General features: G+C 37.3%; 1 protein-coding gene across 3 annotated transcripts in view; it reads left to right on the forward strand.

Annotated features, from left to right (window-relative positions):
- The window catches only part of ZFAND3 (zinc finger AN1-type containing 3), a 328,021-nt gene that overhangs the window by 76,648 nt on the left and 231,676 nt on the right, over window positions 1-19,697 (forward strand). Inside the window, exon 2 of one of the 3 annotated variants that reach the window (XM_059880381.1) lies at window positions 1-19,697. This exon is cut by the window's left edge and continues 15,082 nt beyond it; it is cut by the window's right edge and continues 10,850 nt beyond it. The exons of the other annotated variants lie outside the window; for them this stretch is intronic. Coding sequence (XP_059736364.1) covers window positions 14,448-15,434 — 987 coding nt within the window. The 5' untranslated portion in view covers window positions 1-14,447 and the 3' untranslated portion in view covers window positions 15,435-19,697. 3 annotated transcript variants of the gene reach the window in all.

The raw sequence follows: 19,697 nt of genomic DNA on the forward strand, positions 1-19,697 counted from the left end.
GCATAGACTTGGGTTACTGTGATACTGAATGGTTTGCCTTGGAAACAGAGATCATCATGTCATTTCTGAGATTCCACCCAAGCACTGCATTTTGGACTCTTCTGTTGATTGTGAGGGCTACTGCATTTCTCCTAATTTATTTTTGCCCATAGTAGAAATGTAGTGGTCATCTGAATTAAATTCGCCTATTGCAGTCCATTTTAGTTTACTGATTCCTAAAATGTCAGTGTTCACTTTTGCCATCTCCTGTTTGACCACTTCCAATTTACCTTGATTCGTGGACTGTTCTATTCCAGGTTCCTAAGCAATATTGCTGTTTACAGCATCGGACTTTACTTCCGTCACCAGTCACATCCACAGCTGGGTAGTGTTTTCACTTTGGCTGAGCCTCTTCATTCTTTCTGGAGTTTTGTCTCCACTCTTCTTCAGTAGCATATTGGGGACCTACTGACCTGTGGAGTTCATCTTTCAGTGTCATATCTTTTGCCTTTTCATACTGTTCATGGGGTTCTCAAGGCAAGCATACTGAAATGATTTGCCATTCCCTTCTCCAGGGGATCTTCCTGACCCAGGGATTGAAGCTGTGTCTCCCACATTGCAGGTGGACTCTGTATCTGGGTTTACATAATTTAAAGTATGTAAATTAATACTTGAAATAAGCGAGTCAAATGAGATTGATCTAATCTTAACCATTATGCCTGATGGACATAGAAATGCCTATTATCTTTGCATATTTTGAATAAAATTTCTTTCTAATTTTATTCTGCGGTTTCCCCCTCCGTTTGAAAAAAAGAAAACTAATATTCATGTCATAAAAATTCAGACAGTTTCAAATGATTTACGGTGAGAAGTAAATCATTTTACCCTTGTTCAGTTCCTTTATCCTATGGCAGCTTCTTATCAGCCTTTTTGGATGGTGGGTGGGCATCCTTCTGTATTGTGTAGAGCCTGACAGTGGCACATTTACACAGTACGTGTTTGGGTGTGTGCTGCTTCCTGTGGTGCATCTTATAGGTTGTTCCATGTCACTGGATAGAATTATGTCATTCTTTTGGATAGTTCCACATTAGTCTCAAGAAATACAGTACACTTTAGTTTCTTCATAGATATTCAGGTTTTTTTCCAGTCTTATTTTTATTATTATTACTATTTTTTCGGTGAACAAGGCCCGCACTTTATTTTCCAAAGTAGTTTTTATACCTTAAATTATGCATAGAGGATAATGGGGGAAGGGGTAGAGTCAGCAGTAAGCCAGGCTTTCTTCCTGCAAACTTATCATATGCAAAAGTTTAGGTGATTTACATCATCTTCTGGCCCAGAGGCCTGTCAACATTTTAAGATCCCTTTTTCAGAAAACTTATTTTTCTCTAAAGATGATTGTTCTAAAGTCAGGCGCCACCCTCCGAAAGCATTAGATAAAGTTGCATTCCTATAGGGCAAAGGTGTGGTGGGCTGTAACAAGAAAAGAATTAACTCAAGGGTCCAAGGTTACAAACATTAAAGCTACTACTTAATTCCTATACACCAATTATATTAATCAGTACACTCTCAGGGACACAGTAGGTAAGGGATATGGAAACTTAGCAGCAAACATGGCCCAACAAGTGAAAAACCCTTCACCAATACAATTTCTAATCAATCTTTTAACTGCTCAAAGGGATCTGTATTTAGACAGTTTAGAACATCTCATGCCTCTCACAGTTGGGAGGCTCTGAACAATCACATGTGGCCAGAAGAACCTATTCAGGCAGGCTAGAGGACTTCCAAAGGAGTTTGTAGGTTGAAACACCCTTGGCACGCCCAGGAACTTTATTAACTGGAGCTGTAAGTTAACTCTTTTTCAGAGAGAGGTGGTGGGGGACAACCCCCCGTAAAGTCAGAGGTATAGGTGAGAGCACAAAGCAGTAAAGTAGGCAGACTCTGGTTTTGAGGGTAGATGCTCGAGAATTTCCAGGGGGACTCCTGAGGCTCGATCCTGCCTCTGCGTATGCCGAGCCTCCTTCCTCATGACCTTTGCCATGGGCGGAGTTCTTCATGCTGGCTCCCGGCATCTCCCCCTTTTTTATTTCTTAAAACAGCCAGATGCAGCTCAGTCGCGAGCTTCTGAATGTTCTGCCGAAGAATCCTTCGAATTAGCCTGTTCCGGGTGCCACTCGCCAGGGTCCAGCCCCGGTGGATCCAGGGAATTCAAAGCGGGATCAGGAAACAATAGCTTATTTAAATGTTAATTAAAGATATAAAGAGTGATCAAATAAGGATAGCTCAGTGAGGAAATTCAGTGAAGAAAAGAGGCTGAATAACTTGGTTTACGTGGAAAGCTAATAAAATTCCAAAATAAGGAATTTGCGTCACCTACATAGGCCGCAGGCGTCCTCCCGTTCTCCCGAAGGAGAGGAGACACTAAGGCCTCCCTGGTCAGATCTTAGAAGCCCAGACATAATTAGTAGGCTTGACGAGCCTCCACACTCCAGATGGAAATTCAGCCAGAAGGTGAGAGAAAGAACAACATGGGGAGACCAAGTTTCGGTGAACAAGGCCCCTCCAGTCTTATTTTAACTATTTATTTAGTCATTTATTTACTTGAAACAATGCTGCAGAAAACCTTGTAATTCATTTCTTACTGAAAATGTGTGAAGATTTCTTCCCATGCTTATCCTTGATACTTAAAATGTATTTATACTTTGTTCTGAATAAATTGCATAGCTGACTGCCTTTTTGGTGCTTCTGAGATGCAAATTGCCATTTAAAAATTTTACTCACTTAGATAGGCTTTTAGAAGATACCTGTTTTCAGGAAAATCTCAGGGGAAAGTAATCTTCCAAGTAGAGTTTACGTAAAATCCTTTTATCTAGAAAGTCAATGTAAAATTTATAATCTCAAATAATAGGCAGTATTGAATGTTTGCAGTTTTACTCTTAAATTGATTTAACTCCCTAAGAAGAGTATATATACTATTCCTGTGCTTTTTTTTTTTTCCATTTGTGTTTTGTAGGGACTGGATAATCTGTTTGTTAGTAGTGTCTGTGATAATAGGATTATTAACTCATTGAGCAGACTTATTCCGTGCAGTATTCCATGCTTTGGAAATACAGCGGTAAACACAATTCTACATGGAACTTTTATTTTTGTTGCAAGTGGTGGTGAGAGAAGAATAAAGTAATTAAACGTACAGTAGTAAATAATGAGTATATACTGATAAACCCATTGTGATTAGTACTAGAGAGAAGAATAAAACATGTAGGCAGACTAGAGACTCCTGAGGTTTGGGGCACATGGGTTATATTGTAAAATAGGATGTGCCTCAGAGAAGGTCTGCAGGGCTGTCTTGGGTTTCTTTTACAAAAATCTGAAGCACTCACAGGTCCTTGGGTTGGTTACTGGACAGACCTACTAGCTAGGGCCTTTAACAAAATTGCAGAAGATTAAAGTGACTTTAATCTGTGATGCTATACATCAAACCAATTAACTTGTAACACTGATGCTGTTGAAGGTTTGTCTTGATTAGTTTGTTTTTTTGTCCTTGGTAAATCTGACTTTTTGACTTTAGCATTTATACTTCTAAATTTGGCAGGTAAGGTTAATCCCTGCTGAAGGTAAAAGTAGAATCAGTTTGGAATCTTAATGTGAGGTATGTTATTAAAAGAATTTAACAACATCAGTAAAAATTCTAAAGCAAAATTTTGTTTTTTAATATTTGTTGGACCCTTCTAATGTCCTTGTCTGATGCATTTGTGTTTGTATTTCCGGTAGCTATAATCATTAATTGGATCCCATTTACTAAACATGTTGTTACAGTATGAACTTACAATTTGTTCATCATAGATGGTTTTAATTACAGCTAGTTGTCTTCAGAGTAATGTAAAGTTGGAAAATTGGCAAAATATATTAACCAGTATCAGTAGTAATTTGGAATGAGTGCTTCTCTAAAAAGTGTTCATTTTTAAAAGTTGGTTTGATCACTGATCTCCAGTTTTAGAGGGTCTTTATTTGTACATAATGAGAACTTTTTAGAAAACCATTCTTAAAAGTCTGATATTTATTGAATAGAGTTGTATCAGAAATATAATTAGCTATATAGTTGAAAAACCTTGTAATTTAAAGTGTAAATATTTAAGCTTTCAAGTTAGATTCAGTAACAAGAAACCAACTGAAATACTAAAACAGTCTTTTTCCTTGTTTGAAGCATGAAGTATTCTGGCAGGCTTTCAGACTAATAAAACAGTTTCCAGAGATTGGATGAAATTGTTAGTTTCTCACTAATGTACCAATCTTCTCGATTACCAAAATTGTTTTCTGCGAACTCTCTGATTCAGGGACTGATCATCTTGTGAATTAAATTGCCTTCAGACTTCTATCTACTATACAGTGTAACATTTCTTGGTATTGATGCCTACCTCTTACTTAAAGAATTTTCCCCTTTAATTTGCAGGATCAGAGGGAGTTGAGAGTAGGTAAAATCACGTTAGGTCAGTAGTAGCTATGGTTCTTGAGTGGGAAAGATAAAAGACAGTTTAACAATTGATGAGGATTTAAAAACTATCCATTGATTTTAATATAAATGGCAGCATACTCTGGTAGCATGAATAGTATAACTAGGTAGAACTGATAAAGTTTTAAAACTTACAATTTGTTCATCAGAAATATGCTTGCTTTTTAGAAATAGTTTTCCATATAAGTTGGAATTTGTGCTCTTTACCTTCTAGCTGCTATTACCAAACAGTAATCCCTTTGTGAGGTATGTGGTTTTTGTTCTGTGGATAGTCCCAGAGGGCTTTATGAGAAAATTCTGAAATAAAGGGCCAAGTTAACTAGGAAAAAAAAAAAAAAACAAAAAAACCCAACCCCCCCCTGCCCAAACAAACCAAAAACAAACTCTTGGCCTACTTGGAAGGGAATAAACAACTATGGGCTATGGTTTTTGCTTTTCTGGAATGCCAAATTTCAGCTCAGAGCAAATTCTTCAGCAGAGCAATAAACCTTTGAAAATTGCTTTATAATGGAAATGCTGACAGACCATTAACTATAGTGGTGCGCATGCACTGCTCTGACATACATAAGGTTGTCCCAAGGTGCTCAGTACAGTAAACCATGCTGAGCAGTGTGCATCCTGTGGACACCTGTATGTGGGTGTATGTGGTTTGTTACGTTTATGCTGTCTAATTATTAATGGAGAAGCTCAAACATATCACCTTTGACATGCAGGAGAAGTACCATTTTAGAAAGAAAGTGGTTTAGGCTCTGCTCATGCTGATAGCTCATTTTATATTTGCCACACTGGAAAAGGCCCAGGGTAAATTTAACATGATGCATTTAATCACCATTCCAATTACAGTGCCACTGAAGCAGATCAATGTTTTCTTACTACCAATTCATTGGAACTTCTAGGTCATAAAGTATCATTATTTGGCGTATTGGAAAGTCTCAGCCCAATGGAAATGTGGATTCTGGAATTTTTCCAATTGCTTTGAAATAATATCGGAGGCTGCTTGGATGTACATTTTCCCCATGTAGAATGAAAATGGGAATTTAAAGGGATTGATAAGACAAAGTGAGAATCCTATAATGCCCCAGGGAAAGATGAAGCAGAATATTCACATCTAAAAGTAAAATAAGGAAAATGATGAAAAGGGATGGATACTTCCATAGCAGCCTGCTTAATGACTGATATCCCTGCTAATAATAAGTGTTACAAGAATTTGTCTTGTTCTTGGCTAGATTTGTAAGCACCTAAGCACAGTACTTGGCCTATAATGTGGGTGTCAGTAAATATTTATTAGATTTATTTGTATTTGTTTATTTGAAAGCTACTTGAGGCTAGATCGTCAGGCACCTTGCTAAATGGTATAAAGGTTAATGATATATGTATGTGTACATTTGTATACATATAAATACATAATAGACATAATGCATATACATATATGTGCAGCTAGAATTAATCCATAAAAGATTTCTTAAAGGCATTTCTGGGTACACTTTGATATGTTCAGTACCATGAATTAATGCAAAGATTCAAGTGTATTTGGACAGAATTATGTTGCCTGACATGTAAGTGTACAGTAAAGAGATCTGATATCATAGCTAGATTACAAATGTCAGGTGCTCCTGTGCTCTAAAGTCAGTGCTGATTGGACCATGCCTGTTTGCTTTGTTCTGTTTGACTAAAAATATTTTTTTTCCCCATTTGTTTGTGGCAGTTCTGAAATTTGGCTTTCTGCTGGGGTAGGCTTTTACAAAAACATAAGGATGTTAAGGTATTAGCTCAAAGATTTTTGATCCACTGGGTCTGGGTAGAGACTGGGAATATATATTATAAAGAAATTTCCTTTCCTTGTATGCTTATATATAGCTGACCTCCCACAACACTTCATGGTGAACTTCAAAATGAGTGGTGACAATTCTTGGACCATTTGAGTTCTCTGGAAACAATAACCAGCACAGTAATTAAAGTCTTGGTTCTATTCTGGTGGAAAGATGCTAGCGTATGTCATATTGAAGATCGTTTAGGATTAGTGTTGACTTTCTGTCTGTATATTTTTCCAGAAAGCTACCATCAGGACAGTTTGGGGAAGGATGTGATTTTCTTTTTTTCCTGTGGCATTATTCATAGAGATGTATTACCAGAAATACCTTACTTCTGTGCTTTAGAGATCATTTTATTCCCTTCCTTTATCTTTGAGTTAACCTTATAAATGTTAAAGTTTGAATTCCAGTTTTGTCTGTTATTCATTGTTATCTCATTCTCTGAGCCTTCATTTCTTATATATAAAATGGGGGTAATAATATTTACCTACTTTATAGGTTTTTTAGGATTAAAATATATAAAAAATACCTACTAGCATGTGTCTTGCCTTTAGTAAGCGATCAACAAATGTTAGATTTTATGGCATACCTGTTGTATGACCTATCTGTGTAACTCGCTCAGTCATGTCCAACTCTTTGCAACCCCGTGGACTGTAGCCCGCCAGGCTCCTCTGTCCATGGGATTTCCCAGACAAGATAACAAGTGGGTTGCCATTTCCTTCTCCAGGGAATCTTCCTGACCCAAAGATTGAACCTGTGTCTCCTGCATTGGAGGCAGATTCTGTACTGTCTGAGATACCAGGGAAGCCGTATGGGATCTGTGGTATACAGAAAGGCCAAAAGAAGTAGAAAAATTATGATAGTCTAAATTCAAAAATATGCTGTATACCCATAAGCACAGTTATTAAAAAATGTAAAATAATTGTAAAATATATATAACACAAACTTCATCTTTTTAACCATTTAAAAGTGTATAATTTAGTGGCATTTAGTACATTCACAGTGTTGTACAGTCATCGTTACTTTTTATTTCTAGAACATTTTCATCATCATCCCAAAAGGAAACCTGCTCCCATTAAGGGGTCACTCTCTATTTCCCCCTCTTCCCAGCCACTGGCCATCATTAATATGCTTTCTGCCTCTGTGGATTTGCCTATTTTATATAACTTCATATGAATTTGGAATCATACAATTTGTGGCACTTTGTCTCTACTTCTTTCACTTTGTATGTTTTTATTTTTATTATTTTTTAAATTTAAATTTATTTATTTTAATTGGAAGCTAATTACTTTACAATATTGTATTGGTTTTGCCATACATCAACATGAATCCACCACAGTCACTTTGTAATCTGTCTTCTAGCATGCATCTTCATTTCTTTTTATAGCTGAATAATAGTCTATTGTGTGGTTATATACCATCATTTGTGTATCCATTCATCAACCGATGGACATTTGTGTTCTGAACCTTCTAGTGGTTGTGACTACTGCTGAGACAGACATACATGTGCAAGGTTTTGTTTGAACACTTTTTCACAGTTCTTTTTGGTACTTGCTAATGAATAGAATTCCTGGTTCATATGGTAATTCCGTGTCTTAATTAAGGAACCACCAGCCTGTTTTCCACAGTGGCTGTACCAGCTTACATCTTACTAGCAGTGCTTGAGGATGAGGCTTTCAGTTTTTCCACACCCTGGTCAAAACTTTTTAGAAATTATGACCATCCTAATAGATATTAAGTGTGTCCCATTATGATTTTGTTGTTGTTGTTAGACTTTTAAAAAAATTAATTTTAGGTGCACAACAATGACTTGATTTGTATACATTGCAAAATGATCATCACAAGTCTAGTTAACATCTGTCACTTTACACAGTTGGCAAAAAAAAAAATTTTTTTTTCTTGTGGTGAGAACTTTTAAGATCTACTCAGTTGGCAACTTTGAAATATGTGATGTATTATTGTTAACTATAGTTGGCATGCGATTCATTACATCCTCATGACTTAAATGGAAGTTTTTACCTTGGGCCCCTTTCACTTATTTGTCCCTCACCTCTGGCAACCACCATTCTGTTCTCTGTGTCTATGAGCCCAAGTTTTTGGTTTTTAAAAATTCTACGTGTAAGTGAGATCATATGGTATTTATCTTTTTTTTTTTTTTTCTGACTTATTTCACTTAGCATACCCCGAAGTTCCTTCCATCCATATTGTTGCAAATGGCATGGTTTCATTCTTTTTTATGGCTGAGTAATATATTCCATTTTGTGTGTGTGTGTGTGTGTGTGTGTGTGTGTGTGTGTCACATCGTTTTTTATTCATTCATCCATTGATGGAAGCTTAGGTTGTTGACTTCTGTAAATAGCTGCAGTGAACATGGGAATGCATTTATCTTTTTGAATTAGCCTTTCTGTTTTCTTCAGATAAATACTTCAGAAATGAAATTGCTGGGTCCTATGGTAGGTCAGTTTTTTAATTTTATGAGGAAACTCCACACTGTTACCTGTAGTGGTTGCAACCAATTTATATTTCTGCCCACACTGTACAAAGTTCCTGTTTCTCCACATCCTCACAAATACTTATTTGTTGTCTCTGTGATAATAGCCATTCTAGCAAGTATAAAATAGTGACTCATTGTGGTTTAATTTGCATTTCCTTGATGTTTAGTGATGTGGAGTATTTTTTCCATGTACCCATTTCCATCTGTATGTGTTCCTTGGATAAATGTCTATTCAGATCTTTTGCCTGTTTTAAAATCAGATTTTTAATAAAATAATGAGTTATATGAATGAGCTGTTTATATAACCCATTTGTTTATTCTTCCTTTGTTGCGTTTGGTGTCAGATTGCAGAAAATCATTGCCAAGATCTATATTCCTACCTATGTTTTGTTCTAGGAATTTTAAGGTTTCAGTACTTACATGCAAGTCTTTTCTAATATATCCACTTTGCCCACTTGGTTGAGAATTTTTATCATTGGTGGCTGCTGAATTTTGTTAAGTGCTTTTTCTGCCTCTGCTGAAATGATCATATGATGTTTGTAGTTCGTGTTGTTAAAACTGTGTATCATGTTGAGTTGCAGATCTTAAACCATCCTTGCATTATAGAGTAAATCCCAATTGGTCATGGTGTATGATCCTTTTAATGTATTGTTGAATTTGGTTTGCTAGTATTTTGTTGAGCCTTTTTGCATCTGTGTTCATAAGGGAAGCTGGCCTGTAGTTCTGTTTTATTGTGGTGTGTCCTTGTTTGCTTTGGTAGTAGAGTAATGCTGGCCTTCTAAAATGAGTTTGGAAGCATTCCCTTTTCTTAATATTTTTTTGTTAAGGGTCTGAGGAGGATTGGTATTTGGTAGAACTCACTAGTGAAGCTGTTTAGTCCTGTACTTTTGTTTGTTGGGAGGGTTTTGATGACTGAGTCAACTTCATTCCTAGTAATTAATGTATTCATGTCTTCTGTTTCTCATGATTTAGTCTTGATAGGTTGTGTGTTTCTTGGAATTTATGCATTTGTTTAGGTTGTCAAATTTGTTGGTATCATGGTTTTGGTTTGCATTTTGCTAACAACTAAGTGAAATTAAGCGTCTTTTTGGTGTGATTATTGGTTATTTGTTTTATCTTCTGTGGAGAAATGTCTCTTTTTTTTTTTATTCCTCTCCCCTCTGTTTTTGGCTGTGCTCTGCATTGTAGGATTCTAGTTGCCTGACCAGGGTTTGAACCTGGGCCTTCGGCAGTGAAAGTACAGGCTCCCAACCACTGGACCACCAGGAAATTCCCTCCTTTGCCTGTATTGTAATTGGTTTATTTGTCTTTTTGTTGTTGAAGCCAGAGTCTTTTGATTATAAAATTGATTTATACACTGTCATTTGGTTGGGGACCTTATTTGGAAATGGAACAGTAAGTGGTTGGAGTTCTTTTAAACGTTTTATTGAATGTTTTATTTTTAATAGAAATGTAACTAGTTTTATTATATAGCTTAGCTTGATGTTTTGCTCCCTGCCTCCGGTCTACACTAGCAGATAACTGGATTTATTCATCTCCACATTGTTAATTGTTTTACCTTGTTTTTTTTTTTTTTGATTATAGATTGTTTCTTTCTCAACTTTTTTGTTAATATAGTAATAAAATAATAAAAATCAGGTATAATTTACCTACCATGAAATTCACCCATTGTACAGTTTGATGATTTTTAGTAAATTTACAGAGTTCTACCACCATTATTACCACAGTACAATTTTAGAACATTTCCATCACCCTGAAAAGTTTCCTTAGGATTATTGGTGGTAAATTTCTTTGCCAGCTTCCAGGCAGCTGATCGGTTTTGTGTTTCTGTAGATGTATCTTTTCTTATATTTCACATAAATGGCATCATAACATATAGAACACTAGCTTTTTTTCCACTGAGATGACTGTTTTCAAGGTTCATCCATGCTGTAGCATGTATCCATAGTGTGTTCCTCCTCCTTGTAGAATAGTAGCCCGTTCTGTGGTTAATACCACATTTGTTCATCCGTTCATTCATTGCTGGGCATTTGGCTTGGTTTAGTTTCTGGCTGTCACGGATAGCAAAGATTCATGTACAAGGCTTTGTGTAGACATCCTTCTTCAACTTTTTATTTTGAAAAATTCCAACCCCACAGAAAGGCTGAAATAAGTGGTATACTGAATGTCTATATACTCTTTGCCTAGATTCAGTAATTTTTAATATTCGCTATCATCTTTACCTCTTTCTATAAATATACCTTTTCAAACCATTTGCAGATGTTGTGACAGTTCGCCTCTTAAATATTTCAACATGGATCTTATGGGATGAGGGCACACATTCTAACTGCAGTGTCATTTTTAGACTGAAAAAAATTAGTAAGAATTTTGTAATATCAGCTATTTTATATACATGTTAAAGTTTTCCCAGTTGTTCCAGAAATGCCCTTTAGAGCGTATGTAACCCCTCCTTTTTTCTTTTTCCCCCTAATCTAGGATCCAAAAATGATTTTCTAGATGTTTTGATAGTTGTTTCTCTCTCTTTTTTTTTTAGTCTCTTAGTCTAGAATAGTTCCTCTTTCTCTCTTTGCTTTTCATGTCAGTGAGATTTAGAAGAATATAGACCAGTTATCCCACCTTTTAACTTTCTCTCATTGCTTTTTCATGATTTAAGTTAAACATTTTTGGCAAGGATTCCTAATAGGTGAGGTTGTGTACTTTTTTATATACCAGTGATTAAATAAAGTGAGTTGAAGTAGAGAATCATAAAAACACCTAATATAATCTAAAATGAAAGTGTACATTGCATCAAGAAAAACAATGTCAGGCTATCTCCTTATTTGTGTAGCTAAATTTGGTCACTTGGTTAAGGTATTGACGGTTGAGATTCTAAAGGCATGACTTTTTACATTTAGTGAGTTACTGGTAGGATGAAACTTTGAGACCATGTTCAGAGTCCTTCAACTTTCAAGACAATGTTCAACTTGTTTTTTAATAACCTTTTACCTAGTGGCTTCAGCACCCATTGCTTGAAGTAGTTACTACATTGATGAGGGGGGTGGCTATTGCATAGAATGCTTTAAAAAAATACCTTCATTAGCTGTATCATGGAAAAATATTTTGCTTTGCCTTCCTTAGATTTCTGTGCTTGGATAAACATATTCCAGATGTCTGCTTGACGTGTGATATTGTTTATACTTACAGTTTCAAAGAACAATTTTCTGTGTTAGTATCTAAGGTATGGAGGTGAATTTTATAAACATAAAATTTTGTTTTTGATATTTTATTGCAGTTTAATACTCAGTAGTATAGTAGAGAAATTAATGAAATCCAGAAAACAGATCTAAATATTTATGAATGTTCAGATTTCATTTATAGTTCATGTCTTTCTCTTCTCTTTCTCTTTTTAAGATTTTTGTAGTTCTGTCTTTTGTATTCCTGAAACTCCTTGTGTTATGGCACTGATTAATCATGGGTAAGATCTCAGAATGTTACATATAATCCTGTGAATATTTTTCTTTTCCTGGGAAAAGAAAATGTGATATGTTGATAATATCAGTAGTTAATATGAAGCCATTTACTCTGTCATTGCGTTTTGTGACTGGCTCCACAACATGGAAAATGTATACCAGAAATCCCTTATTTTAATAAAATTGATGAGTAAGTGGAGATGTTTTAAAGCACAGAATTCTGGAAAAAAAGCTTAGATGTGTTCAATTTAAAATGTGTGTATGTGTGTGTTTGGGTGGTAGGCTTAAGATACTTTCTTTGCATATCAGTCAACTAATTTGAGAGCCATACATGTTTTCTTGTGTCTGCCACACAAATAATAAATGTGCTGTCTGCGATAGCTTGGCTTATTGCTTCTGGAACTGGCCTCCTGGGCTGAAACACTCACTCTGCGTCTTTATAGCATGTGCACTTAAGCAGGTTGCTCAACTTCTCTGCGCCTCAGTTTTCTCATGTGAAAAATGCCAACGATAAAAGCAATGTGTTAATAATTGTAAAGTATATGCTAGCATAAAATGGTTAAGTCATTTAATCTTGCGGGTGACTGGCACATGAATGCCTAAATAAATGTTTGCTAGTTAATTAACATCCAGTCTTAATGTTATTAATGGGGTGAGAATCTAAAGACATTTGTGAAGCAATTTAAAAGTACCTTTTAGATTTGTATGATTTGTTCCTTAGTCTTTGAGTTGTCTTGCTAATGCCTAATCTGGCAGCATCCTTCTTTCTTTCTTTTTAAAATTAGCAACCTGTCTTTTAATCAATTTAAAGTATTCAACATAGATTTATAGAAATAATGGTTTCTTGTTGCACTTACTCATTTAGGTAGTAACTAAATAATGTGGTCACAGCAACAGGTCAAAAAGGTGTAATCAATCATAAGACATAAACAGATTTGGGGAAATAATAACTGGTTCTTCATTAACATTCAGCTCAAATGATAGGAGTGGAAATAAGCCTCTATATTGGAAAATAACTCCACTGGCTGAGAGAGCATTTGGCAACTGACATTGGGCATATTTGTTTGTCTTATGGATGGTCTTGGCTTCCCTGATAGCTCAGTTGGTAAAGAATCCACCTGCAATACAGGAGATCCTGGTTTGATTCCTGGGTCGGGAAGACCCACTGGAGAAGGGATAGGCTACCCACCAGTGTTCTTGGGCTTCCCTAGTGGCTCAGCTGGTAAAGAATTTGCCTGCAGTGTGGGAGACCTGGGTTCAATCCCTGGGTTGGGAAGATCCCCTGGAGAAGGGAAAGGCTACCTACTCCAGTATTCTGGCCTGGAGAATTCCATAGACTATAGTTCATGGGGTCGCAAAGAGTTGGACACGACTGAGCGACTTTCACGCAACTGAGTGCAGATGGTGCTGCTGCAGACTCACCGTTGTAGGGCACCCACTATAGGCCCTCTGTTACCTGTTTTCTGCCAGGTTACAGCCTTTCATCTTGGTTTTCTTGTGGTGGTTTAGGTAGCGTTTTGTTTGTGAGAAGTGGCAGAGTTGTCTGGCCAGGCAGATAGACTGACTCATGATTACAAAGTTCTTCTTGAACAGTTTAGCCCTGCCTCAGCACAGGTTCTCAGCCCTGGGAGGGAAGCTGTGTACTCTTAAGTTGAATTCTGTCAGATGGATCTTGAGCTCCATATGTTTCCAGCAGAGTCTTAGGTGGAGGTGCACAATATGCTCATTAAATTTGTGAATGGCATCAAGTTGGGTGGGATAGGTCATTCAGTAGACAACTGGATTAAAATTCAGAATATCTGGTATTTTTGAAAAGTTGATGAATATGCATAATATGGCATTTAAGAGGATTAAGGCAAGATAATTTTCTTAAGGAAAGTAAACAGCTATGGAAATACAGTATGGAAGTAGGATTGGGTTTATACCAGTGGTAGCACAAAACAGTCCCAAGGTGATAAGAAAACCAGTTAATAAATATGAGTCAATGATACCTTTGCATTTAAAACCATTGATGACAAGTCATGTAATTGGAATGGCGCTTAAAGAAATCACAGGTTCTTTCCTTCACCATATTTAGTATTTGACTGTCAGATTAGATCAGATCAGATCAGTCGCTCAGTCGTGTCCGACTCTTTGCGACCCCATGAATCGCAGCACGCCAGGCCTCCCTGTCCAACACCAACTCCCGGAGTTCACTCAGACTCATGTCCATCGAGTCAGTGATGCCATCCAGCCATCTCATCCTCTGTCGTCCCCTTCTCCTCCTGCCCCCAATCCCTCCCAGCATCAGAGTCTTTTCCAATGAGTCAACTCTTCGCATGAGGGGGCCAAAGTACTGGAGTTTCAGCTTTAGCATCAGTCCTTCCAAAGAAATCCCAGGGCTGATCTCCTTCAGAATGGGCTGGTTGGATCTCCTTGCAGTCCAAGGGACTCTCAAGAGTCTTCTCCAACACCACAGTTCAAAAGCATCAATTCTTCAGCACTCAGCCTTCTTCACAGTCCAACTCTCACATCCATACATGACCACAGGAAAAACCATAGCCTTGACTAGACGGACCTTTGTTGGCAAAGTAATGCCTCTGCTTTTGAATATGCTGTCTAGGTTGGTCATAACTTTCCTTCCAAGGGGTACACGTCTTTTAATTTCATGGCTGCAGTCACCATCTGCTGTGATTTTGGAGCCCAGAAAAATAAAGTCTGACACTGTTTCCACTGTTTCCCCATCTATTTCCCATGAAGTGATGGGACCGGATGCCATGATCTTTGTTTTCTTTTCTTTTTTTTCTAATTTTATTTTTAAACTTTACATAATTGTATTAGTTTTGCCAAATATCAAAATGAATCCATCACAGGTATACATGTGTTCCCCATCCCGAACCCTCCTCCCTCCTCCCTCCCCATACCATCCCTCTGGGCCGTCCCAGTGCACCAGCCCCAAGCATCCAGCATCGTGCATCGAACCTGGACTGGCAACTCGTTTCCTACATGATATTTTACATGTTTCAATGCCATTCTCCCAAATCTTCCCACCCTCTCCCTCTCCCACAGAGTCCATAAGACTGTTCTATACATCAGTGTCTCTTTTGCTGTCTCGTACACCGGGTTATTGTTACCATCTTTCTAAATTCCATATATATGCGTTAGTATACTGTATTTATGTTTTTCCTTCTGGCTTACTTCACTCTGTATAATAGGCTCCAGTTTCATCCACCTCATTAGAACTGATTCAAATGTATTCTTTTTAATGGTTGAGTAATACTCCATTGTGTATATGTACCACAGCTTTCTTATCCATTCATCTGCTGATGGACATCTAGGTTGCTTCCATGTCTTGGCTAGTATAAACAGTGCTGCGATGAACATTGGGGTACACGTGTCTCTTTCCCTTCTGGTTTCCTCAGTGTGTATGCCCAGCAGTGGGATAAGCCAACTTTTTCACTCTCCACTTTCACTTGCATCAAGAGGCTTTTTAGTTCCTCTTCACTTTGACTGTCATGGTGCATTAAAGAAAGATCTTAGGGAAGATGTTTCAGAGTGAGAAAACTGAAAAATTAGGAAATAGTCCCTGTCAGAAGGTTTTAGTAGGTATTTAGCTTAGAAATAGTGGAGAGTTTAGTAATTCTCTTATGAAATTATATTGTTGTTGCTGTTGTTTAGTTGCTAAGTCGTGTCTGACTCTTTTTGACTCCGTGGACTGTAGCCTGTCAGGCCCGTGTCCATGGGATTCTCCAGGCAAGAACACTGGAGTGGTTTGCCATTTTCTCCTCTGGGGATTTTCCCAACCCAGGGGTTAAATTCTAGTCCCCTGCATTGCAGGCGGAATCTTTACCAGTGAACCTCCACTAGATTATATATGGTTGTATTATTGTGTGATCATAGATTCATAAAATGGCAGAAACCAGTTTCACTTTTTTTTTTTGGCTGTGTCGGGTCTTAGTTGGAGCACAGGGAATGTCTGTTCCCTTATACAGATCTTTCTGTGTGGCACGGGGACTTTCTAGTTGTGGCGTGCTCCACATGCTCCGAGTCATGGGGTATCTTAGTTCCCTAAAGCAGGGATGGAACTCATGTCCCTTGCATTGCAAGCTGGGTTCTTAACCACTGGACCACCAGGAAAGTACGCCTGTTTTGTTTTAATGGACGAGAAAACAGAAAGCTGAGGTCGTACATTCAAGACAGGCCCTTTCCGCTCAGTCACTGCGCTTAGCACTTAGCTCTTTGGCAGCCTGTGTTTTCACCCTGATGACAAGATTATTAAGGCATTTACAATGGTGGGAAAGTTATGAAGTAAGGCATTAGATATTAATGATTTTGAGGTTTGGACCGCAGTGAAATATGACACAAAAAGTAGAAATGAAATCTCTTGTGGTCATAGAACAGGGATACTTTAAGTCTTACTAAAGCCAAGGCAGAAAAGATACACTCTTGAGTTTCCTTCTAGCTCTTTCTCTTTTTCTGCTGGAGATTATGACTGCTCAGGGTGATTAAATGGAGAATTTTCTTTTGCAGGATTTAGGCAGTCTTTGCAGTGAATGACTAAAATCGCCAAGAATGGAAATTTAAACTTTGAAATTTATTCCTTTTCCATGAGCAGTGGGCTCAGCACGAGAGCTGTTTCTCTCTTGCTGTCACCTTTCATCCATTTCTCACCTACATTCGTGGTTGGTGGGATCCCAACCTTTTCATCTACCCCGCTTCCCCACCCCACCCCGAAAATATCTTGGCAGACTGATGTAATATATGAGATGTTTAGAATTTGAACAAATCAAGTACAAATGACATTTATTTTTTAATGTCAGTGACATTAACTGGATATTAATTTTTTGTGTTTGTGTTTTGCTGGATATTACTTTCCCTTCCTCCATATTTAATAGTTTTAAACATGAGTTTTAAAGGAATGACATGAACCACAATGTTTCATCTTGTAGATGTCATTTCACCTGGATGTTTTCCAGGGTTAGAAGCACCTTAGGTTTTTGTTTCTTAACCATAGAGCTGCTGGTGCCAGCTTGTTTCACCTTGAGGCTTGGCTGGTAGCTGTCATCTCCCACGTTTATGACTCATTTTCTGACAAAGAAAGATCTAATAATGACGTGTTAGGTTTACTTTCCATCTTTTAGTAAAATTACCCTACGTTTGATCTGATTTTCCATAAATACGGATAAGTGAATATTCTGGTTAAAAGCCTAAGTTATCTTAATAATAAGAGCAGATAAGTGCACACTTAGCCAGGATGAAACAGAAGTGTTTGTTACTTGGGTAATAATTCTTTAATAGTTTTTATATAATGGTGATTGCAAAGATGAGAGAAAATGCAAGGGTCAGTTTTTTTTTTTTTTTCTAGAGGAAGTAGTTCTTTAGTAAATTTCTAACCCATTACAGAAGTTTGATAGCCAGTTAATTGTTTTAATCACTGTTCAGGTGAAGACACTGACTTCTCTAAGTGTAGTGTCTCATAATCCTCAACTATTTGCAGCAGCAGCATGGCTAGCCAGGAGAAAAGGTAAGGGCAAGGGATACCTCATTGTTCTCTCTCTTAAATTGTCTGTTTTCAGTAATTCTCAGGTATTGTTTTCTATAGCAAATGGTTGGGAAATCCCTGTATTGTTTTCCAAGCAACACAAAGAAATTCCTTATGTAATGAACCAGTTGTTGTTTCATCGCTAAATTGTATCCGACTCTTTGCAACCCCATGGACTGTAGTCCGCCAGGCTCCTCTGTCCATGGGATTTCCCAGGCAAGAATACGGGAGTGGGTTGCCATTTCCTTCTCCAGGAGATCTTCTTGACCCAGGGGATTGAACCTGTGTCTCCTGCATTGGCAGGCAGATTCTATACCACTGAGCCACCTTGAAAGCCCCAATAAACCAGCAGTAGTAATAATGTAGTGTAGAATTAAAAAATCGTCTTTTAACCAGTAATACTTTATTGAACTATAATTTATTTGTAGTAAAACTCAGTCTTATGTGTATAATCTAATGGATTTCGACCAGTGTATACACTTACATAGTCACCACCTAGATCAAGATACAGAACATTTGCATCACTCCAGAAAGTATGCTCCATTGATGTACAATTGTAAAAAACTTAAATGGGTGTAAATTACTTAAGAGAAATGTTTAATAATCAACTCGTATGCAATTTCTTTAGGTAAGTGGATAACAGTGAACTTAGTTTCCCACCCCCCCACTATTTTCTTTACTGCAAAAGTGAATTATGCACGGCATTGCTGCTGCTGCTGCTGCTGCTAAGTCACTTCAGTCGTGTCCGACTCTGTGTGACCCCATGGATGGCAGCCCACCAGGCTCCCCCGTCCCTGGGATTCTCCAGGCAAGAACACTGGAGTGGGCTGCCATTTCCTTCTCCAATGCAGGAAAGTGAAGAGTGAAAGTGAAGTTGCTCAGTCATGTCCAACTCTTCTCGATCCCATGGACTGCAGCCCACCAGGCTCCTCCATCCATGGGGTTTTCCAGGCAAGAGTACTGGAGTGGGGTGCCATTGCCTTCTCCGATGCACAGCATTAGTTTTATTCTAATACAGAGTTTGAATTTCCTAAAATAGTACATATATTTGCATATGAAGAGATCCAGATATAAGACATTCCTCCATCTTCTTAATAAGAACAATAGGAGCTTTGATCACCATAAATACTGGCATTTTTAGGAGCATAGATAAAATAATTAAAATATTAAATAATTAATATTAAAATTAATTTCACATATATAATTTAAAAATCTTTTAACTTTTTCATTTTCAGAAAATTTAGATTTACATGTAGTTTTAAAAAATAAAATAACGATCTCATATATTCTTCTCTCAGTTTATACCAGTAGTAACTGTACATGCATATTTAAGAATAGGCTATACTAACAAATTATAGGTATTTGAATATATTCCTAATACACATTTAAAATACTACTTTCCCACGCTCATGAAACATGAATGCTCCACATCTTCACAGCTATGAATGTCTTTAATATTTATTCACTAAAAACATATTTAAGGTTAATTGGCCACAGTTTCCCACTTATTTACTTCCTTACAAGTTGTTTGAGGTTGAGCATTAAAAAAACTGTAAATGTTGCTCTCTGGAAGTTGTATCTGAAGCCACAAGAATTCATCCATATAACATTAGGAGAATTGCCATCATTTTGGTGTTATTTGTGATCTTCCTAACTTTCCAAAGTTTTTTTATTGCATTACTTTCTAAATGATTTTCAGAGGCCTTTTTCAGTGATAGCTGAATGATTACCTCTTGTAATCATGACCTCACAATCCAGAAATAAGTATTTACTCTGTGTTTAAAACTATGTTTTACTTCCTTTGGAAACTTATTTGGTGCAGTAACTTTGACAAAGCATCCAGCATAGTGTTGTGTGACATTTTTCCAGACTTCAGTGTTTATACTCAGAGATGAGAACTTCACTGACTTGCCCTTTTCACAGACTCTGACTG

This window comes from Bos taurus, chromosome 23 (assembly GCF_002263795.3).
Source record: "Bos taurus isolate L1 Dominette 01449 registration number 42190680 breed Hereford chromosome 23, ARS-UCD2.0, whole genome shotgun sequence".
In the NCBI taxonomy this organism is placed as follows: Eukaryota; Metazoa; Chordata; class Mammalia; order Artiodactyla; family Bovidae; genus Bos; species Bos taurus.